Source organism: Xyrauchen texanus, chromosome 29 (genome assembly GCF_025860055.1).
Source record: "Xyrauchen texanus isolate HMW12.3.18 chromosome 29, RBS_HiC_50CHRs, whole genome shotgun sequence".
Taxonomy (NCBI): domain Eukaryota; kingdom Metazoa; phylum Chordata; class Actinopteri; order Cypriniformes; family Catostomidae; genus Xyrauchen; species Xyrauchen texanus.
In genome coordinates this window covers 6,762,164-6,782,217 of record NC_068304.1, presented here as the reverse complement: position 1 = coordinate 6,782,217, position 20,054 = coordinate 6,762,164, and the positions used below count along the sequence as shown (strand labels likewise).

Below are 20,054 nucleotides of genomic sequence, written 5' to 3'. Positions count from 1 at the left end.
TAAATTAATGGCATATGGGCATTTCCCTGTGAGTTACGCTTTAATTTGGAGCGAGAGATACAGGGGAGTGTCTTCATTGTGTCAGAGATGTCACTTTACTCACAGCTGATTGGTTTAGCATCAGTTTGCGATCCAAAATAAAACCAGCAGGTTAGGCGTGAAGCATAAGTTGCTATGGTGATGAACACAGGTCAAAACTGACACACCTTCACGAGACCGAAAAAACAGAGTTTGCTCAAATGAAGCTCAAGCTTACCTGGGTAGCCATTTTTGTTCCAAAGAATGGCTAAACACACACACATTTTCTGTTTGTGTTGTTTTCAGCTGACTCTCAATGCCCCTAAAACAACAGCACTAAAGAGGACAGAGAGAGTCAGGTTTGCTTCGGCACTTGCAGTGCGGTGCTGATGCCACAGGTCGTGTGTGACTCACACACATTAAATCATCACGGAGAGAGATGGTAAACAAAGACCTGATTCACATCAATAACAAACTACAGCACTGACATAGAGGAGCAGTAACTCTGAGACAGTCAAACGACCACACGCAATACAGACTCCAAATTCAGAGCTATTTAAAAATCATTTGGGTGATTATTTTTAGGGGTGTTTGCTAAGGTGAACATCACTATTACTATTATTCATACTGAGGGTTATTATATGAATAATCCCCAATTATTAAACTTTGTTTGTAACTCATCCCACACCGTTTGTTAAATTATAATTGTGTGGCTTGTTGTGGAGATGGATGCTGTTACTTTTCAATGCTTTACAATTACAAATCGATGCCCTATGCAGAGTTCCACGATCGGTGGACAATGGAAGGGGAGATGTGTGATGCGAAAATCAGACATGCTGTGAGCTGTGAGGTGATCGTCTGTGTTCCGTAACTTTTATCGGGTCGGGTTATTAATGAGACGGGTTGTTATTCCTGTTAAGAATTGACTTGTTAAAGGTCACGCCTCCATGTTCAAACTGAGGTAACACATCTCACCTGAAAGCCTGCTGTGTGTGTATAGAGGGGAATTTAACTCTGGTTCTCAGTATATGAAATAAGAGAGATCGGGGCTCTGGTCGGGCATTTCTGTGGCATTCAAATGCCATTCTCAAATGACGTATTTTCCAGACAACCCCAACGGTGATTTGTGTGAGGCACTAATGGAGAGTGACGGGCAGTCTGCAAGAGGATAGACCAGCATCTATAATGATAATCACTTCTGTAATGTGTCATGTGAACTGGGAGTTATCTAAATATAATGTCCTCTCAGGTTGCCTGCGCCTCCTACAGATAAACAATACCCTCCTCCCTGTGCCATTTCACCAGCTCTGCCAAAGATAAATCCACACAGCCTTCTTACAAAACCCTGCGATATCACACAGGGTGTAATACACAGGGTGCCGTAGAGAGCTGCTTTGCTGTCTACTGCCCACGTAGGAAGATACCTTCGAAGGCTGCATCCAAACCCTCTTTAAACTTCATAAGAATAACAACTCTCTTACCAAACAAACATGCTAAGTGCAAAAAAACGTAAAGGAAACTTTCACCCAAAAATGACATTTCTGTCATGTACTCACTTTCTAATTGCACTTAGGAACGTTCTTACAAACTTCTTACTTATCCTAAGAACTTTTTTGTGAATCCGGAACCCGGTCCGCTTTTTCAATACCATGGCATTGGATAGTGCCTCACTCTAAAGCTTATAAAGGACCCAAAAGTATCAAAGAAATTCATGCCACTTGTGCATCATAGTTCAGATTTTGTTAAGAAACAACCAAAAATGTCAGTAATTTCGCATTAAAAATCTTTAGGTCATTTGCGCAATCATGAGCACTATGAGAGGAGCTTGTTCACAGTAGCAGTTGTTCACATTGTTTAGCGCTAAAAACAATGCAAGCCACTGTGAACTAGCTTTTCTCATACCGCTTATGAACCTGCAAAGTCCAGATTTACAAATTATGACAGAATTTTCTTTTTTGGTTGAACTACTAAGGAACTGTAAAGGGATCCATGGAAAGGAGGAGGCGAGAACCGGCTTTTCAACATAAATAATAGTTTAATAATGAACTAAAACAGAAGACAATGTCTGTTAACGATCTCTCTCTCCCGCACGATCCTCTGCAGTCGACATTTATCCCTCTCGGGAGGCTTGATTAGCCTAATGCGGGACCGGGTGTGTAGGATCACGACCCGGCCCCGCCCTCCGCCCTACCACAGGAACTTTAACTAATTCCAATAGAGACTGGTATAAGCATATTGCTACGCTAACACGCAATGGACCCTTTTCACAATCTGTGATGATGCATTTAGCAGCGTAAATCTAGCTAAAAAAGGCTAGACTCTTCCCAGTCCAGCCCTGTATGCATTTTTATAATTTAGAGCACATTTAGAACAGTTATATTACTTTATCTTTAATAGAATTAAAATAAAAACCGTTAGCACTGCTGCAATGGGGTTTCAAATACAGCTGCCAATGAAGTGACAGTACATTTGGCACCACTCTCGATTTATTTATTATTATTTTTTACCTCTTGTGGTAAGTTGTGGGAACTTAATACTGTTTTTTTTTCTTTTGATGTTGGCACAAATGGGAATGCAAGAATTTAATTTTCTCTGGTCTTCCATTCACCACTATAGACGTTTACCCTGCAAGTTTACTTCCATGCTCCAAACCTGTTAATGTGAAAAGAGTCTTAACCCTAATAAAGGGTAAAATAATCCATTTTTAATTAGCTTAGACATCTTTTTTTATTGATCCTTTTCAGTATAGGATGAAATATAATTGAAATTTTTCTTAACTCAGTTTAGGATTGCCTTCTCTGCAATACATGTGATGCTGCATCCTACAGTATTTTGTCCATACTGTATCTTGCGTTGGGAGCAGATATTTTAGGTTGAAAGCCATATATAGATATTGCAGAGCAAAATGTTATTGCTTATAGGTTGCTCCATCAACCTCTAGGCAATAAAAGGGTTTCTCTCAAAGCAGTTCTCCATTAGGAAGTTCTATGTCCTCAGTTTTGTTTAATTTCAGTATCAAATGTGTCTATTTGTCTCTCATTTGTACCTAAAATTACTTAGTAGAAATAAAAATAGACATTTATATGATAATATTGCTGGCATATAGTCAGATTATAGAGCTATAAAATGAGTTTGAGACATTGCTGAGATTTCTTCTGAAACTCTAGAGGAGACAAATGTGAGATGACAGGGACTTTTCAGGGACATCTTAGAACCATCAGACTTCAGTAAAAGTTCAGTAAAGTTTACTGTCTGGAAAAAACAGAGATATTAAGTAGATCTCATTTGTGATATTCTTTCCAACGGGTTTGGCCAAGTTTTATTTCAATCATTTAAAATCAAGACAAAACTGTTGCTCATTGTTGCTACTTGGATTGCATGTGCTTTAAACACACACACACACACACACACACACACACACACACACACACACACACACACACACACTTCCTGGTGAATTTAAAAGTCAAATGTAAAAGTCCATTATTAACAGGCGAGATGAAAGAGGAATATGTCTAGTAGATAATGAAATCATTTCCACAGTACCGTCTTGAAAAAGACCGAAAACTTCTGCGGCTGTGTACTTCCTCGGAAATGAGTGTACAGTACACATCACTGATGTCGATTATCTCCAGCGTTTCACTCAGTCTGTTTAGCATCAAAGTGCTGTGACATGACGTTTGACCTTGTAAAGATTCAGAGGACAAACCTGCCAAAATGAAACCATGAATCTGCTTTTCAGGTCACAGAATCCTGCTTGCAATCCATTATCAGATCTAAAACATACCTTAGCCCTCCCTAAACACAATTCATTTTATGAATTCCCCTATTTTTGGCCCAGATCTTGTTATGGAGTTATTGAACGTGCAGTTTCCACCTCTTCAACAGATCAGAGAGAGACGGCAAACCTCAGCAAACTTGACTTGCAGACCTAGTGACAGCGAAGATCTCTCTAACACACCCAATGAGGAAATCTGGGTACCACAGGCATGTGCCGTGGGCTTTGAGACTGGGCAAGCATCAAAGATTTTTAATACACATTATTAAATGCTGTGTCCAAAACGCATTATACAGGTGTGTTTAATGTTGCGGATATGTTACAGATATAAATTGTTCCCTTAGAACTCACCAGTCAATAGAAACAATTGTTTTTAAATTGCAGGACATTAATATTGCTCATACCACACAAATTAAAGATTGTCATATATTGAGCCGAACATGTTTATGTCCATTAAATCATACAATGAAACATAGTGCCAGAAGAGCTTGTTTTGACATACAGCAAAAAGAAAAAGTTTCCCAGTTACAAGTTTCATCAAAGCCCTCACATGTCACTATTCCCGAAATTCAGAACCACTGGAATGGACAGCGACAATTAACTAATCTGACATCCAAAGACAACAATCTTAACCTGAATGCACAAGGCAAATGTAACGTAGACACGGCAGTCTACATTTTTTAATATATTTATTTTTAAAAGTTAGAACTATAAAACATACCACAAGAAGGACATGATTGCCAGATCACCACTTCATAGCCTCAGAATAAACAGAAACAATGACCTAGTATCAGTAGCACAGATTTGTATAAATATATTAACTTACCTTTACTTGAAAAACAAAATCCATGCATCTCTCCTTGAGAATGAACATCTCTGTCACTTTGTTGTAAAAGTAACCCGCTTGTTAAAGTTCAATAGCCTCTCTTTCTCGATATTTAATTGAAATTAACTTTACCAAATCTGCATAGGTTGTCATTGCTTACATTGAAATATCTATTTTAGCGCTTAATAATGCATTAGTTACGTGAACTTAAAACGTGTTGACACAAAACTAAAGATAGCGTGACTTGTGAAAGGAGCTTCTGATTGGCTTACTCATTTTGGTAAGCTTGCTTACCTTGGCCATTTGTAGTAACGACTGTAGTAAATGACTTTGAATGAAGGAACAGTGTTGAATGAAAGGGCCGAATAAATGAATAACTGTCTGTTCTGCTCAACTGAGATGAAAGATGAAGAATTTGAATGAAAACAGTAGTTTATATTAACAGTTATATTTAAATATTTCATAGTGTAATTTTTCATTTCACCCTTCTGTTAGGTAAGCACTGCTTACCTTGCTTATATGGACTGCACGTCATAAAGCACAATCTGAGCAGTCTGACCAGGCAGCTAATATATATATACACCATTCATTAGCACTGTTTAAACCATTAATGAATTGACAGCGCTGAATTTTTGCACAAAATACAATTATGGTGACTTGCACAGTACCCCAAAATAAGCATTTAGACATTTAAGCCACACTTAAAAATATCCAATAAAGTGCATCTACAAACAAAGGATGCTAAAGCTTTTCTCAGAACTAGCTGCACATTTCTAAACCATTTTTGCAATTACTTTTAAGCAGCTGTTTATTTGCATGCGCTATCTGTAGTGAATGGGGTGCAAAAACAGTAAAGTAATTATGCAAATAAGGCAATGGTGCAAACACAGTCGAAAAATCCAAACTGATCTTATAGAATCACTATACCGGCATTTTTGTAAAATTATTTTTAAGTGGCTCGTTGTACGTATCGCAGAAATTTCCTAAAATGAACATCAGAGGCGCAACAACAACAATGACTTTTATTCACTTTCACACAAATCACAAGTAACACGGCAGATTTTCAGTTAAAAAACACAAACTTTTCACCCTGTTTCTCACAATCTCATGACATCTAAACACTTTTACTCTAGTGCCTATAGTCTAAAATATAAAACTTAACATTTAAGAGTTTGCATTATACAACCTACTATATGTACAAGCTTATTGAGTTGCGACCAAATTGCGTCGTAGCGAATCCTGAAGAGCACGCAAGTCGACACATGAGCCAAAAGTTTAATAGAAGCACCACAAAATGTGGATGCTTCAGCAATTGCTTCTTTCATGTCACATTTGATTTTATGACACTATTATTTAGGTTTAAGGTATAGGATAGGAATTATGGTTTTGTTTATTTAAAACTCGATAGAGCATTAACTTTAAAAGCCTCAACGGTTTGAGAAAATTTTACTCACTTTCAGTGCCATTCACCTCGGAACTGCCGCAAAATGTGTAATGAACCACTTATAATTTCGATGTATCCTAATGAAATGACTGTGCCTGGTTAAACTGGATTGTGTTGTTAGTAACTATGATGCAGGGTTTAGTGCTGATACAAAAGTGCAAAAGTGATGCAAATGTTTAGTGAATTTGTGTCTGTATCTATTGTTTTGAGACAGCCTTTTTAGAGCAGAATGGGTTTCGAGTGTCAGAAGATTTGAAATGTTTTTATGTCTTAAGGATTTAAACCTTTCAGTACAGCATTCTGTTTGAAGATTGTGACACGTGTTCGACACAGTGTTTAAAACGTTATAGCCCATTCACAGAAAATTGTTCTATTGGAAAACTTCTTTGAGTGGCTAACTTTGCTTTTTCTTTGTCCTTTCTCTTCATAGGTCAAGAGAGCTTCAACTCCAAGAGTTTGGCCCTTCAAGCCCAAAAGAAGATCTTGAGTAAAATGGCCACCATGGCAGTGGCGAACCTCCTCACGGACGACACCAGTAGCGAAATTCTGGACGAACTTTACAAGGCCAGTCGTGAGTACACCAAGAGCAAGAAGGAAGCCCACAAGATAATCAAAGACATCATCAAGATTGCACTGAAGATCGGCATCCTCTATCGGAACAACCAGTTCAGCTCTGAGGAGATGGAGACCGTGGAGCGCTTCAAAAAGAAGATGAACCAGGCGGCCATGACGGTGGTGAGCTTTTACGAGGTGGAGTATACATTTGACCGCGGCATTCTCTCTGAGCTATTGATGGAGTGTAGGGACCTTCTTCATGAGTTGGTGGAGCATCACTTGACCGCACGCTCCCACGGGCGGATCGACCATGTTTTCAACCATTTCGCAGATGTGGATTTCCTAACTGAGCTGTATGGCCCATCTGAAGAGTACAGACTCAACCTGAGGAAGATCTGTGATGGGGTAAACAAACTCCTGGATGAGGGTGTACTTTAACCAAACCTCCAGTTTGCGGTTTCTTAGACTCCATCAGGCTGTTGGGATTTAATGTGAGGGATTTTACGAAACATGTGTTGTTGTTTCTATGGGAAATATAGGGTGTCATGGTAACTTAATGATATCATTGTAACTAGGGCTGGGCAATATATCAAATATAAACATTGGGTCTCATTTACTAAAACCGCACACATTGTCTCGGATAGTCACATGTGACTTTCGCATTTGTTCGCAGTGGACTGCATTCGTTGTAAAGCAGTCATGAATCGCTATGTCAAGCACACAGTCCCCAATATATTTGCAATGTTAACAATAGTTTTTTGACTTCTTTCATAGCTGTCAAACCTGCCGAAGTAGCGGGCATTTAGAATAACTTTTCGGACAAAAATCATTGATATTTCTAATTTTGCAGTCATTGTTTTGAATGGAAAAAATCACATCTGGTCATGCGTTTGCATTCGGTCTAATTGCACCAATTGAAACATTTCAACACATCTGTAGATGAAATTCAATCTGAAAATTCTGCATCCACAGATGGATCCGGATTGTTCTAAATGAGAAAAGTGTGTGCAAGCACTTACTAATTTGCATAAAACATACCCAAACCATCTTCGTATAATACATGCGTGTGCAAGGTTTGTGAATGACACCCTAAATATATGTGATGGTGTGATGGAGAAATAAAATTAAGCAACATTGTGAATGTCGCAATTATTTAATGTACTTTATTTTTGGCCGTTAAGTTGCGATGCTTTCCTGTCTCACGACTCACTAGTTATGACTTAAGCATAAACTTCTGTAGCAAAAATGCTAGTTCATTGTTAAGTTTGATTTATTTGATTCATTTCATTGAATCAGTTCAAAAATCTATTTCAATGAATCAACTTAGAAATTTGAATCGGTGATTCATTTGTGCCATCATTCGAAAAGTTTGTGTGGGATATTTGATGTATGGAAATGTTCAAGACTGTTAAAACTATTGGTGTGCAGTGAAACCATTATTAGATTCCTCCGTAAGGATAATTATGGATTTTCCTGTATAGTGAAAATTTTGGAAAACCTAAAAAACTCTTCTTCTCCTGAATTGACTTGGAATTTGGCACACGTGTGTAGTATGTATGTCTTTCCAAACATTACTTAGCAAAAATGAATACAATACAAAATGGCTGAAATGGACGTGTTTATGTAAATGTACACACAAAAGATGATCAAAAATTTTAAAAATCCCATTGATTTACAATGGCTGAGCAAAAGTGCCCCCTCTACTGGATAAATACGGTCCACATGTAAAATCCCATTCACTTACATTGGCTGAGCAAAGAGGCTCCCTCTACTGGAGTAACTCTGTCTACCACATACAGCTCTTCTGTAGCAATCTCTCTAATGAAGCATTTCGGTGGAGCTCCAGACTTAGAAGCCAAATGACATTTTACTTGTGTCTTCACGAAGGTAAGTCAATTGTGTGTTTTAATGCTTTCCAGTTTGAACATTCAAGCGATTTTACACTATTCAACTCAACAAAGGCAAAACAACTCAAATAAATGTTTGCGTGCAGTTTGTGTGACACAGTGAGCGAGCCGCGTCGCGTCTAACGCTCGCACGCCGATGAGAGTTCTCTTTCGCCTCATGTTTGAACGGACAATTTCATACACCAAAATACATGATATATATTGGGGTGTCTGCTATGTCTCAAGTGAACAAACAGTTGATAAAGAAATCGGGTATCAATATATTGAATTATGAATTATTGAAGGGGTCTAGTGATGCCGCTGTGATGTCCTGTTAGATTTTTCTCTATCGAGACAGCGTTAACCTAACGTATCAAAACTTCCGAGTATGATGTTGTTTAATTGTCTCTGACAACACGCAATCCGCGAGGCGAGATCATTTTTGCTCGCATCTTCACGAAGGTTTGTCGGTTGTATACAATGTTTGCCTGTTTGAACATTCAAGCGATTTTACACTATTCAACTCAACAAATGTGAAAACAACTAAAATACATGTTTGCGAGCAGATTGTGTGACACAGCGAGCCGCGTCACGTCTAAAACGCTCGCACTCCGATAAGATTTCGCTTTCGCTGCTTGCGTCTGAACGGACAATTTCATATAACAAACTGTCAAAATACATGATATATTGAGGAGTCTGTTATGTCTCAAGTGAACAAACAGTTGAGAAAGAAATCTGGTATAATTATATTGAATTCTGGCATTATTCCATGTGACGTCCTGCTATATTTTTCTCTCGAAACAGCGGAAACAACTTAAATAAAATACTGCGTCATTTTTGCCCATACAGAAACATGCGAGACATCATTACGAACTATGAAATGTGTCCTTTTATTTGTGTACAATTACAATAACAACAAAACCTTGTGCTTTTGTAAAATAAAGAAAATAATCCGGGTGCGCCGTCTCTGTCTTGGCGATTATTTTTCTGAAACACGTCACAAAATTCAAGTGAACCATCAACCATTCACGCAGTCTGTATTTTATCATCTCACACCCATAATCTCTGAAATGAATACAGATGCAACAAGCATGGCACAGAACGAAAATATTGATACTTCACAGTTCTCAAAAGATTAAACTGAACTGTGCCTTGAATATCGTATCATGCGATAAAAGCCTTTTAAAGAGACAGTAACAATTTAGCCTTCGCCCTGAGCATTGACACCCCAAGTAATTGAAAAGTACAAATGGTATTATTTTAATTTTTTTTTATTTCTCTCTTACATTGTAAAATGCCACGTGTTTGAATGGCATTTAAAATGTACAAACAATCACTCAATCTCCATTTTTTCACTGGATCTGTTGCTATTAATGATTTAAAAAACAAAGCACTCACCATTTAAAGTGTGAGCTTGTACATTTTGAAATAGTTATAAACAGTCACAGCTATGCAGTGTTATTATGTGCCTAGATAGTCTTTGAAATAAAATTGCTTGTGATATGCTTATGTGTTAAATCACACAAAAAAAAAAAAAACTGAAAAAGAAATCTTAAGAGAGAAGTGAAAGTGAAAGTAGAGATTTTTCAAAGTGATTTTTCATTCAAAGTGATACAATTTCCACGCCATTTGTCCAAATCTTCTGAAACTTGGTGTACATGCCTCATTCCTCATGGGGAACATAAAAGCCTCAAGGACCCATAACTTCCGCCATGATGGATTTTCCCGTACGTTGAAAATTTGCAAAAACCTAAAAAACTCTTCTTCTCCTGAACCGTAGCTCCAATTGACTTGAAATTTGGTACATGTGTAGAATGGACATCCTTGAAAACGTTACTTAGGAAAAATGAATATGGTACAAAATGGCTGAAAGGGGCGTGTTTATGTAAATGTCCAAATTTTAACAATATATACGTGTCAATAAATCAAATGTAATTTTGACTGATGGTTTTTCAAACCTAACATGCTTCAAGATGACATCACTCTGAAGTACTGTGCAAAGAATGGCTGACATTCGCCACTAGGGGGCGCTAAAAGCCATGCCAAAATTCCAATTTTCTGGTCAAAAATGTTCTAATTTTGTACATTGATACTACAGGCCAACAGGAATCCACAAACCAAGAATGACCGACATTCACACCTAGGGGGCGCTACAGGCCAAGCCGAAATTCCCGTTTTCTGGTCAAAATTTTTCTAATTTGGTACAATGTTACTACAGGCCAACAGGAACCCACAAACCAAGAATGGCCAACATTCGCCACTAGGGGGCGCTACAGGCCATGCCAAAATTCCCATTTTCTGGTCCAAAATTTACTAATTTGGTATATTGATACTACAGGCCAACAGGAATCCACAAACCAAGAATAACCGACATTCGCCCCTAGGGGGCGTTACAGGCCAAGCCGAAATTCCCGTTTTCTGGTCAAAAATTTTAAAATTTTGTACATTGATACTACAGGCCAACAGGAACCCACAAACCAAGAATGGCCCACATTCGCCCATAGGTGGCGCTACAGGCCACGCCCCAAAATTCCCATTTTCTGGTCCAAAATTTACTAATTTGGTATATTGATACTACAGGCCAACAGGAATCCACAAACCAAGAATAACCGACATTCGCCCCTAGGGGGCGTTACAGGCCATGCCAAAATTCCCATTTTCTGGTCCAAAATTTACTAATTTTGTACACTGATACTACATGCCAACAGGAACCCACAAACCAAGAATGGCCAATATTCGCCCCTAGGGGGGCGCTACAGGTCACTCCAAAGTTCCCATTTTCTGGTCAAATATTTTCTAATTTTGTACATTGATACTACAGGCCAACAGGAACCCACAAACCAAGAATGGCCCACATTCGCCCATAGGTGGCGCTACAGGCCATGCCCCAAAAACATATTTTCAAAGTGATACCATTTCCAAGCCATTTAACCAATTCTTCTGAAACTTGGTGTACATGCCTCATTTCTCATTGGGAACAAAAAAGCCCCAAGGATCCATAAGGTCCGGTATGGATTTTCCTGTACATTGAAAATGTTTCGTTTAGGATTCAGACAAAGACATGTTTTTGAATTCCTTAATTGGGAGGGTTTATCCCCAACCATCTACTGATCAATTTGAAATGATTTGCCATTTTGAGGAGGAATCCGCATTGCTGCTTGCAGCTATATTCTGTATTTGTATCTGTAGTGGTTCATATGACAAAATTATCTGTCTCTGTATTCAGATAAAACCGGGTGTGGGCGGGGCTTAAAAAGGAAGTGCGTCAAAACATTTTAAATGTTACTCTTACATTTATAGTTTCTATTAATAAAATATGCCTTGTATATGCCTTTTCATAATAATAGCCTATCATTGTTATTATTATTATTGCTATTATACAACTATAATTTAAAGTATTATTTTATTCTTTTTTTTTTCTTACTAGACGTCGCTGAATTTGTAGGCTACATTTACTGATGAATATGTTGTTAACTGGTTTCTCCAGGTATTTCTGATATTAATATCTGCATTGTCTGTTCATGTGTAACAACATTATTCTGAAGGCAGGAGGTGTTGAGCAAAATGTGAAATGTCAATCACACATTTTACAGTGAATAATAAATACAAATTCAAACATTAAAAGAGATGAAAATAAAACCAATATAGCCTACAAACAGGTGAAAGTCCCGTGATTCTATCAGGAATTTTTACACTAAGGCACAAATTTATATAGAGCCTTAACAGAGGCAGCACAGTTTAAAGAAGAAAATAAGACTTCAGTTTCTTGGTTTTACATTAGGAGGAATATTAATAGATGAATAAATACTCTATGGAGCATTTCAACTTTTATTTTCATTTTTTCAGAATAAAGTCTTAACCAGATCATTTTCTTAATCAGCTGATGTGGACATAAATATATAAAGACGTGAAATCATCACTTCAGGTCAGGAATGTAACATCACGCTCAGGTTTAGGCTATAAATGAATACATGAGAATCACGTGTGAATCGTGTGAAACATTAACAAAGACACTTAAAGTAGTGGAAATTTTATATGTTATTGTGTCTTAATGTTACACTTAATAATCTCCTGAACAATTAACAGAGACCGCAAACAAAGTCGAGATCACGGCAGTCCGATCTGAAATCACAACATGCACATTTTCATTAATAAGATTTACACTTTAGAAATATTGACTGCACTGATTAAGAAATTCTTTGTAATTTCCTATATGCATATTTAAAATGTCACTTTATCCTTGTGCCTGTTGGAAAGTCAGTCATACAAATATTTTTTATATTATTCGGATGAATCTGTTATAACTTCAGTTGCAAAAACGCTGTTGATTCACCTCCATGAATCAGTTCAAACTGTCAGTGCATCGACTCATAACTCTGATTGAAGTCTCCATGTGGCATTTTCATCAAAAACATAAAAATATTGAGATTGTCATCAGGTGTTTAGCTATATCACCCAGCCCTAATTATAACCCAGCCTGTAGGGATGGTCACCCAGGTGCAAATTAAAGTCAAATCCTGGTCTGTATCGCCAACATACCAGGTGATTGTTTGAGGAAAATCCTGTTAAGTGCAAAGCCGGAATGAATCTGTGTCCCATAAACCTGCACTTTGTGTACAACTTCAGGAACGTTTTAAATTACAAGCCCCTTTAAATGCACTGTATGAAACTGGACCCAACTATCCTTTGAGAATGGCCTAGCAATGCATCCTTAACTTGTGTATAAGAACCAAGAAGGATGTCCAGTTCATTTATGTGAAAGTTGAAAGTTCACTCTTTATTTAATCGCACGTAATTCAAAAAAATTTCCAGAGTACTGTTTTCAATGTAATAAAGAGGAAAGGGGACTGAGGCTTCAAAGCTCCAAAAATGACAAAAAAAATTAAATAAATTATATAAAAAAATATATATAATGGTCATCAGAGAATCTCATTTTGTGTTCCACAGAAGAAAGAAAGTCATACATGCTCGGAACTACGCAAAGGTGAGCAAATGATGACAGTATTGTACATTTTGAATAAACTATTCCTATAATATCACAAAAGCTTGATCAAAAAAAGAGCTGATCAGAAAAATGGCACGTACCTTTGTTGAACAGAGTGTGAGCCATAATAAACAGATGAAGTGCAGCAGAAAGATTGTAAATAACTCTGTGTCACAGCAGCTCCCATGATCCTGTGCTTGGTCTTTTCAGAGACTGATGTTTCAGCATGTAAATTTGTGTGTGTACATGCAGGAGTGAAATGTGATTATTCCACAAGCCTGTTGAGTAACCCCAGGATGTAGCACTATTATCTGTCATTAAATATTCCATATGAACTCCCTCAAGTGTCCCTTTGTCATTTCAACTTAATTTAATTGGTCTGTGTTTTATTGTCTGTATGTGTTTGATTGGTTCATGCTGATATGCCAATTAGAAAATAACAGATATCTAATTTCTGATTGGATTAGCCACGTTCATAGCTGTTGTAAAATACCTATTAGGGTTGCTAATGATTCATTGATCGAGGGTATTTGCAGTTAACATTTGAATCCATCCAGAAAAGTAATTAAACCAACAAAAGAACTAAAATGTTGTATATGGGTTTGTTTGAATCTGGAGCATCTGCTCTAAGTAACCATGTGTTTCATACCGCATGTTTATGTTTACTGAAGTTATAAGCAAAAAACAGGGCAAAAAGCTACACCTGTTCATAACTTATATGTAAGTGGATGCGTTCTTGTAAATACAGCTTTTACTAAATATATGCATATATATATACATATATATATATATATATATATATATATATATATATATATATATATATTTTGGTCTGCCAATGCTTGTTGTAATCTACAGGCTACATTAATAGGCCAAGTTGCTATGTTGCTTTACAACCACAATCATCTTACAGTTATACACTCAAAAACAGGTACTGTTTAAACCTTTGATTTGCTCAAAGAGTTACTCTTACAGTCTTTTAAACCACAGAATAAGTTTATTTTAAATACATACATCCAACTCATCACCAAAGTACCATGATAAAATGTTTGCAGATCTTATACACACAGTCAATTCATCAAACAAGATCTTCCTCTGATGCATGCTAAAATGTTTGTTTACATTAGTAGCTGTTGTCATTCGTCAAACAAACAGCTTTTTTTTTCTTTTCAAGCACATAATATTTATTTTATGTAACAAACAGCCAAATTGTCACCAAAGTACCATGATAACAGTTCACAACTTGTATATGCACAGACATCACATCTAAATGCAAGATCTTCCCATGTACGCAGCCACGTCTGCTTATTAGGTGCAGATGCGGTTTTCATTCACACAAACAGCAACTCAAACACGCCCGACATCAGAAGGCATGTCCGTTTCCATGGAAGCAGAATTCGGTAGCACCCACGCATCACTTTGAAGAGACGGAATGCATGCGTCAGTGGTTGAAGTCCCTTTGTGGAGTTCATCCAGCACTGAAACGGTCTTGCATACAACACGCCTGGGGAAATGATAGCGGAAGCCGCGATCATGAGCCACAAAAGCCTGTGAAATGTTCTTGCAGGGAGAACACATCCAACTCTGAACAGTACTAGACCCCGGGGGAATGAGAGTACACGAACTGGGGACAGACATGCCTCCATCGCCCGCAAATCTAGCTCCACCCCTAGAAACAGAGTCTGTTACCTTGGAAACAGAACACTCTTGTCTAGGTTTACACACAGCACTAGATTGCACAAATGGCTGAGAATGACATCTCGATGTTGGGCAGCCAAAGTCTCAGGAGTGGGCTATCACCAACCAATCGTCAAGATAATTCAAAACGCAGATGCCCTAAAGCCTCAAGGGCATCAATGCCACATCCATGCATTTTGTGAAAGTGCGTGGTGCCAGTGCAAGTCCGAACAGAAGGATGAAACATTGATACACTTTGCCCCGAAAGCGAATCTAAGAAAGATGTTCATATCAGAAAACTGGTTCACCACAATGGCCTCAGCATTCTTTATGGGGGGGACAACATGTGGTGCTTATGTTCACTATGTTTTGTGTACACTTACATTTTTCTAAACCCTTGGTCATGGAGATCAGGCAGATCAAAGCAGTCACTCTGAATGTATTTACAGCAGAGAATGCCAGATAAACCATCTTCCCTAGCACAGAACGGGGAAGAATGTGTGAACATGGAAGGAAATTGAGAGCAAGCAGGCTCGCAACAATGGTCCCAGAATTCTTATGGGGGACAATGTGTGGTGCTTATATTAACTGTGTGTTTTGTGTACACTTATGCTTGATGAACATCGAATTCTGTTATGCATGTCTCGAAACTCTTGGTCATGGAGACAGTGGCTTTCTTTAATGTTCGCTCCACAGCAAGCTGCGGGGGAAAACTGAACCATATTCTGGTTGTCAGACGTTTGAGGCGCATACAACAGCGAACTCATCCCTATACTGACTGAAGGGCAAACAGGAGAGAAACAGATACATTTATACGGTCCAATTTCATTCACTGAATTGGGGCTCATCCTTCATTACAAGCCCATCAGGCTCGTGTGTAGACCTATTTTTATAGTACATTGAATTATATTATGTGTGCCCAAAACCCTTGGTCATGGAAGTAGAGGCAAAACTCAAGCTGAAAATATTCAATGCTCGTTCACCAGTGTAAATTAAGGGGAGACTGAGCTAAATTGGTGTACTGAAAAAACAGGTAAGAACTAAACTGGTCCCAACATATAATGGGTGAACAACGCATAGTACCCAGATAGCACGAAACACCCTCACGAACAAAAGCATTGCCTTGACCAACTCGTTCCCCAGGGCAAGCCATGGGGGGGAAACTAGGGAAATTCCAATATTAGCTCAAAGTATTCCTTAACGCATTGCGCTTGGTTGGAATGCAAATCCATTGTGTGTAGATCCAACTGCTGACTGAAAGGACGACATCCATGCCATCACCGAAAAATCAAGCAGAGATACAGTATCTCACAAAAGTGAGTACACCCCTCATATTTTTAGAATATTTGATTATATCTTTTCATGTGACAACACTGAAGAAATGACACTTTGCTACAATTTAAGGTAGTGAGTGTACAGCTTGTATAACAGTGTACATTTGATGGTTTAACAATAAACATCTGGTGAACATTTTCTTCATTACTAGCCATCCATTCGCTTTTATTCAAAATGACTTATAGCACACTAACTGCAAGGACAGTCCTCAACAGCACAAGAGGAATAGAACAACATTGAGACTATATTCCATCAATCCACTAGGAACTACAACCTTTACAGTATATGATCAGTCCTGACTCTTAACCATTACACCAAATATGAATATTATATTAATTATAGATTATTTTTACCTTAATTCATATCAGATATCTTTAATGTTGTTGTAACTAGTAAGAAAATCTTTTATGATATCTTTAATTACTCTTCAATTCTCTTGATATCTGAAATCCATTTCCAGATGTATGAAATACCAAATCTAGCAAATTTAAATACATTAATAGAAATGAACAATTTGCATTTCCAATGTAGTAAATCCATTGTTTAACTCGTGAAAATGTAATTATAGATATATGTAATTCATATGTTGAAAGGGTTTGTGATAAACCTGGTGAAATACAATAAACCAACAAGTGATATAAGTTATTTCTTCAATCTAAATCTTGGTTTTGGTTACATGAAAATACATTTTTCAGTCGCTTGTTGTTGTTTTGTGTGTGTGGGTGATCCATTAGCTTTACATTAGTTGACTATAAGCTAAACACTTCTGCTTTTAACCCCTCCAAAAATTGTCCCCATTTGTTTCTATAGTTCCACTTCCTCCAGTAACCCAGATTTTTGCTTTTATTTTTTAACGTCCTGAGACCCAGGCGTGAATGCTGTGTGCATTTTTCATTTCCCTTTTTGATGTGTAGGTAGTAGCCCCTAATAAACAAGCAATAAAATAATAATATTAATAATAATACATTTTTGGAGCAAATAGTTTTCCTAAAAAGGTATGTCCTTATATGAGATCAGCAGGACTAATTTGTGAAATTTTAAATAATACCAAGCTGGTATTACCAATACCAAGTCTGTTTTTTTTTTTTCCCCATCAAATTGTTTATTATGTTTCTAAGAGTGTTGGTTATGTTATGGTTCTGGTGAGTACGTTGGTCTGTTCTGTTTGTTTAGTTATTTTTCTCCCACGTGTCTCTGGCGCTGTCGGCATACGTGATCAGTGTTTCCATGGGAAACATTATGCCACAAATGCTGTCGATTGAATTTAACTTGTATTCAACCTGGAATATTCTTTTACAGTGAGGGTTAAATCAGCCACTCTCACTGAAAATGAATGGTTTCCTGTTGCGTTGTTGTTGTCAGTATGAATGCCCCTTTCCACCATGTCCTAATCAGATGCAAGCGTAACAGTGGCCAGCTGATAGATAGTTGTGCAATGTGTATAAACCTCACTCTCTTGACCTCAAGAGGTGCACTAGTGACTGACGCTAGGGGCTGTAGCCTTTAGCCTCCTTGTTAGCACACCCGCCTCCCATACCAGAGAAACCAGTTTAAGTCCTGTACAGAGCACGTAGAACAGGAGCATCACAATGGTGCCATGACCCGGATGGGAGTAAGGTTTAGGGGGGAGAGTGTAATGGGACCCAGCTGATAGATAGCTGTGCAATGTGTATAAACCTCACTCTCCTGACCTCAAGAGGTGGACTAGCGACTGACGCTAAACATTAAATATCAAATATGTTCTGATTGGCTGTGATTGTGCAGCATTACGTAAGCTCATCACTTTCAGTGTGAACAGAGAGACTGCTTGTCAATGTCTTGCGTGTTTGTAGATGCATATTAAAAAATATTCAAATATTTAGGCTAAATTGGTTATGCTTTCAATGACTAATTGTGTAGTTCTCTTTGCTCGTTCAAATCCATTTAGCAGAAAATGTGAAAAAAAATAAATAAATGTGCAGACCCTGTCTGAGGCTGCTAATGAGGAATGACACAACGGTTTTAACAGCTTCAGTGTGCTGGATCTCCCACGCAGTGGCTTCACAGATCAAGAATGTGCGACTGGGAGCACAAATTTAGCTGTAGCAGCAGACAGCTCTAGGTTGGGTCGCACATAAATGTAATAATAGTAGTATTAGAGAACAGAGAAAGACATGACAAGCGTTAAGCATCGACAGGCTACAGATGAACTCACACACACACACAGTGTGCACTAACGGGATTCTTAGTAAGACAAATGACAAAGGGTTGGTAAACATCCATGATGTTCAAAGCTGTGCTTTTGAAGTCTTCAGGGGCGGAGGATTGTTACTAGCTGAGTCAGATACAGTTAAATGAATTAGTTCATTTGGACAGTTTCTTTCAGTAAATTGATTTAAGACATCACTCAGTAGTGTTCCCAAAAGTCCCTGAGCAGCATTTTCTGATTGTGTTTTTTTTTTCTAGTACTTAAATAAATATTCAGTTAATCAAATACTTTACTGATTACATCATATCAAAAGTAATCACTAATACTAATTAATATACTTTTAATTTAATTAGGCATACACTTCAACTGTCACAGAAACACAGACATTTGAAGATAATTCATGTTTTAAATGTATTCTACATAAATAATATTATTTAAAATGTGTGCAACCCAAGTAATGTACTTCACTAATTGAAAAGTTTGTAACTGCAGTCCTATTACAAGAATTTAGAATGTACTTTACACTACTTTTTGGACGAAAAGTAATTATATTACACCCAACTCGAATGTTTTTAGTTGTAGACCTACTATTTGTACTTGTACAATAACAGGTGTCTTTTCCATTTTGGAAAGGTGCATGTGAATTTGCTAATACCATGTACACCTTTCCAGTACAATCTACAAATGTTTCCAAGTCGTAATTTTTTAATTCAGACAATAAATATTAAATAGGTTTGTCTATGTCACTCTTATGTTTTTTTTGATTGCTACATTTTTCTACCTGCTTGAAAAAAAAAGATTGTTTTCGCCTTACAGTTTTGCTCTCTAAGAAAGTTCTCTCTTACAATCCAGTGATTAATTAGAGAATCACTCAAAAACATCATCTAAAAACGTTGGTGAATCGACATGACTCTTGTGTAACTCTGCGTGAATTGAGCGGCAGTGAAACTTGCTTCTGAAAGCTGATTTTATCTCCAATCCATAGTTACCCTCAACTTACATTGCATGAATCTATATTTTAATATCTTTGAATAAAAGGAAAATGGGTCTATAATTATACCCCTGACAGAGCGAGGGCGAGATGGCAGGAGAGTTGTTCACTCTGGTTTTATTCTCTTTTTAACACTGTTTAACTAACTCTCACAGACCACCCACCTCTGCTTAATCACACTGTACACACACACACACACACACACACACACACACACACACACACACACACACACACACACACACACACACACACAGAGTTTACACTATTCATAACACAATGCATGATTAACATTCATAAACTGTTTTTGTTTTGTGAACGATGTCTTTGGAAGAAGAAAGAATTATTTTAGATACAAACAGGACAACCATC

General features: G+C 37.6%; 1 protein-coding gene across 1 annotated transcript in view; it reads left to right on the top strand.

Moving 5' to 3' along the window:
- The window catches only part of LOC127622862 (tumor necrosis factor alpha-induced protein 8-like protein 3), a 52,198-nt gene extending 39,964 nt beyond the window's left edge, over positions 1 to 12,234 (top strand). The window contains exon 2 of the mRNA XM_052096977.1: positions 6,497 to 12,234. Within this exon, the coding sequence (XP_051952937.1) occupies positions 6,497 to 7,059 (563 nt within the window). The 3' untranslated portion in view covers positions 7,060 to 12,234. The remainder of the gene's footprint in view (positions 1 to 6,496) is intronic.
- Positions 12,235 to 20,054: the final 7,820 nt, after the last annotated feature.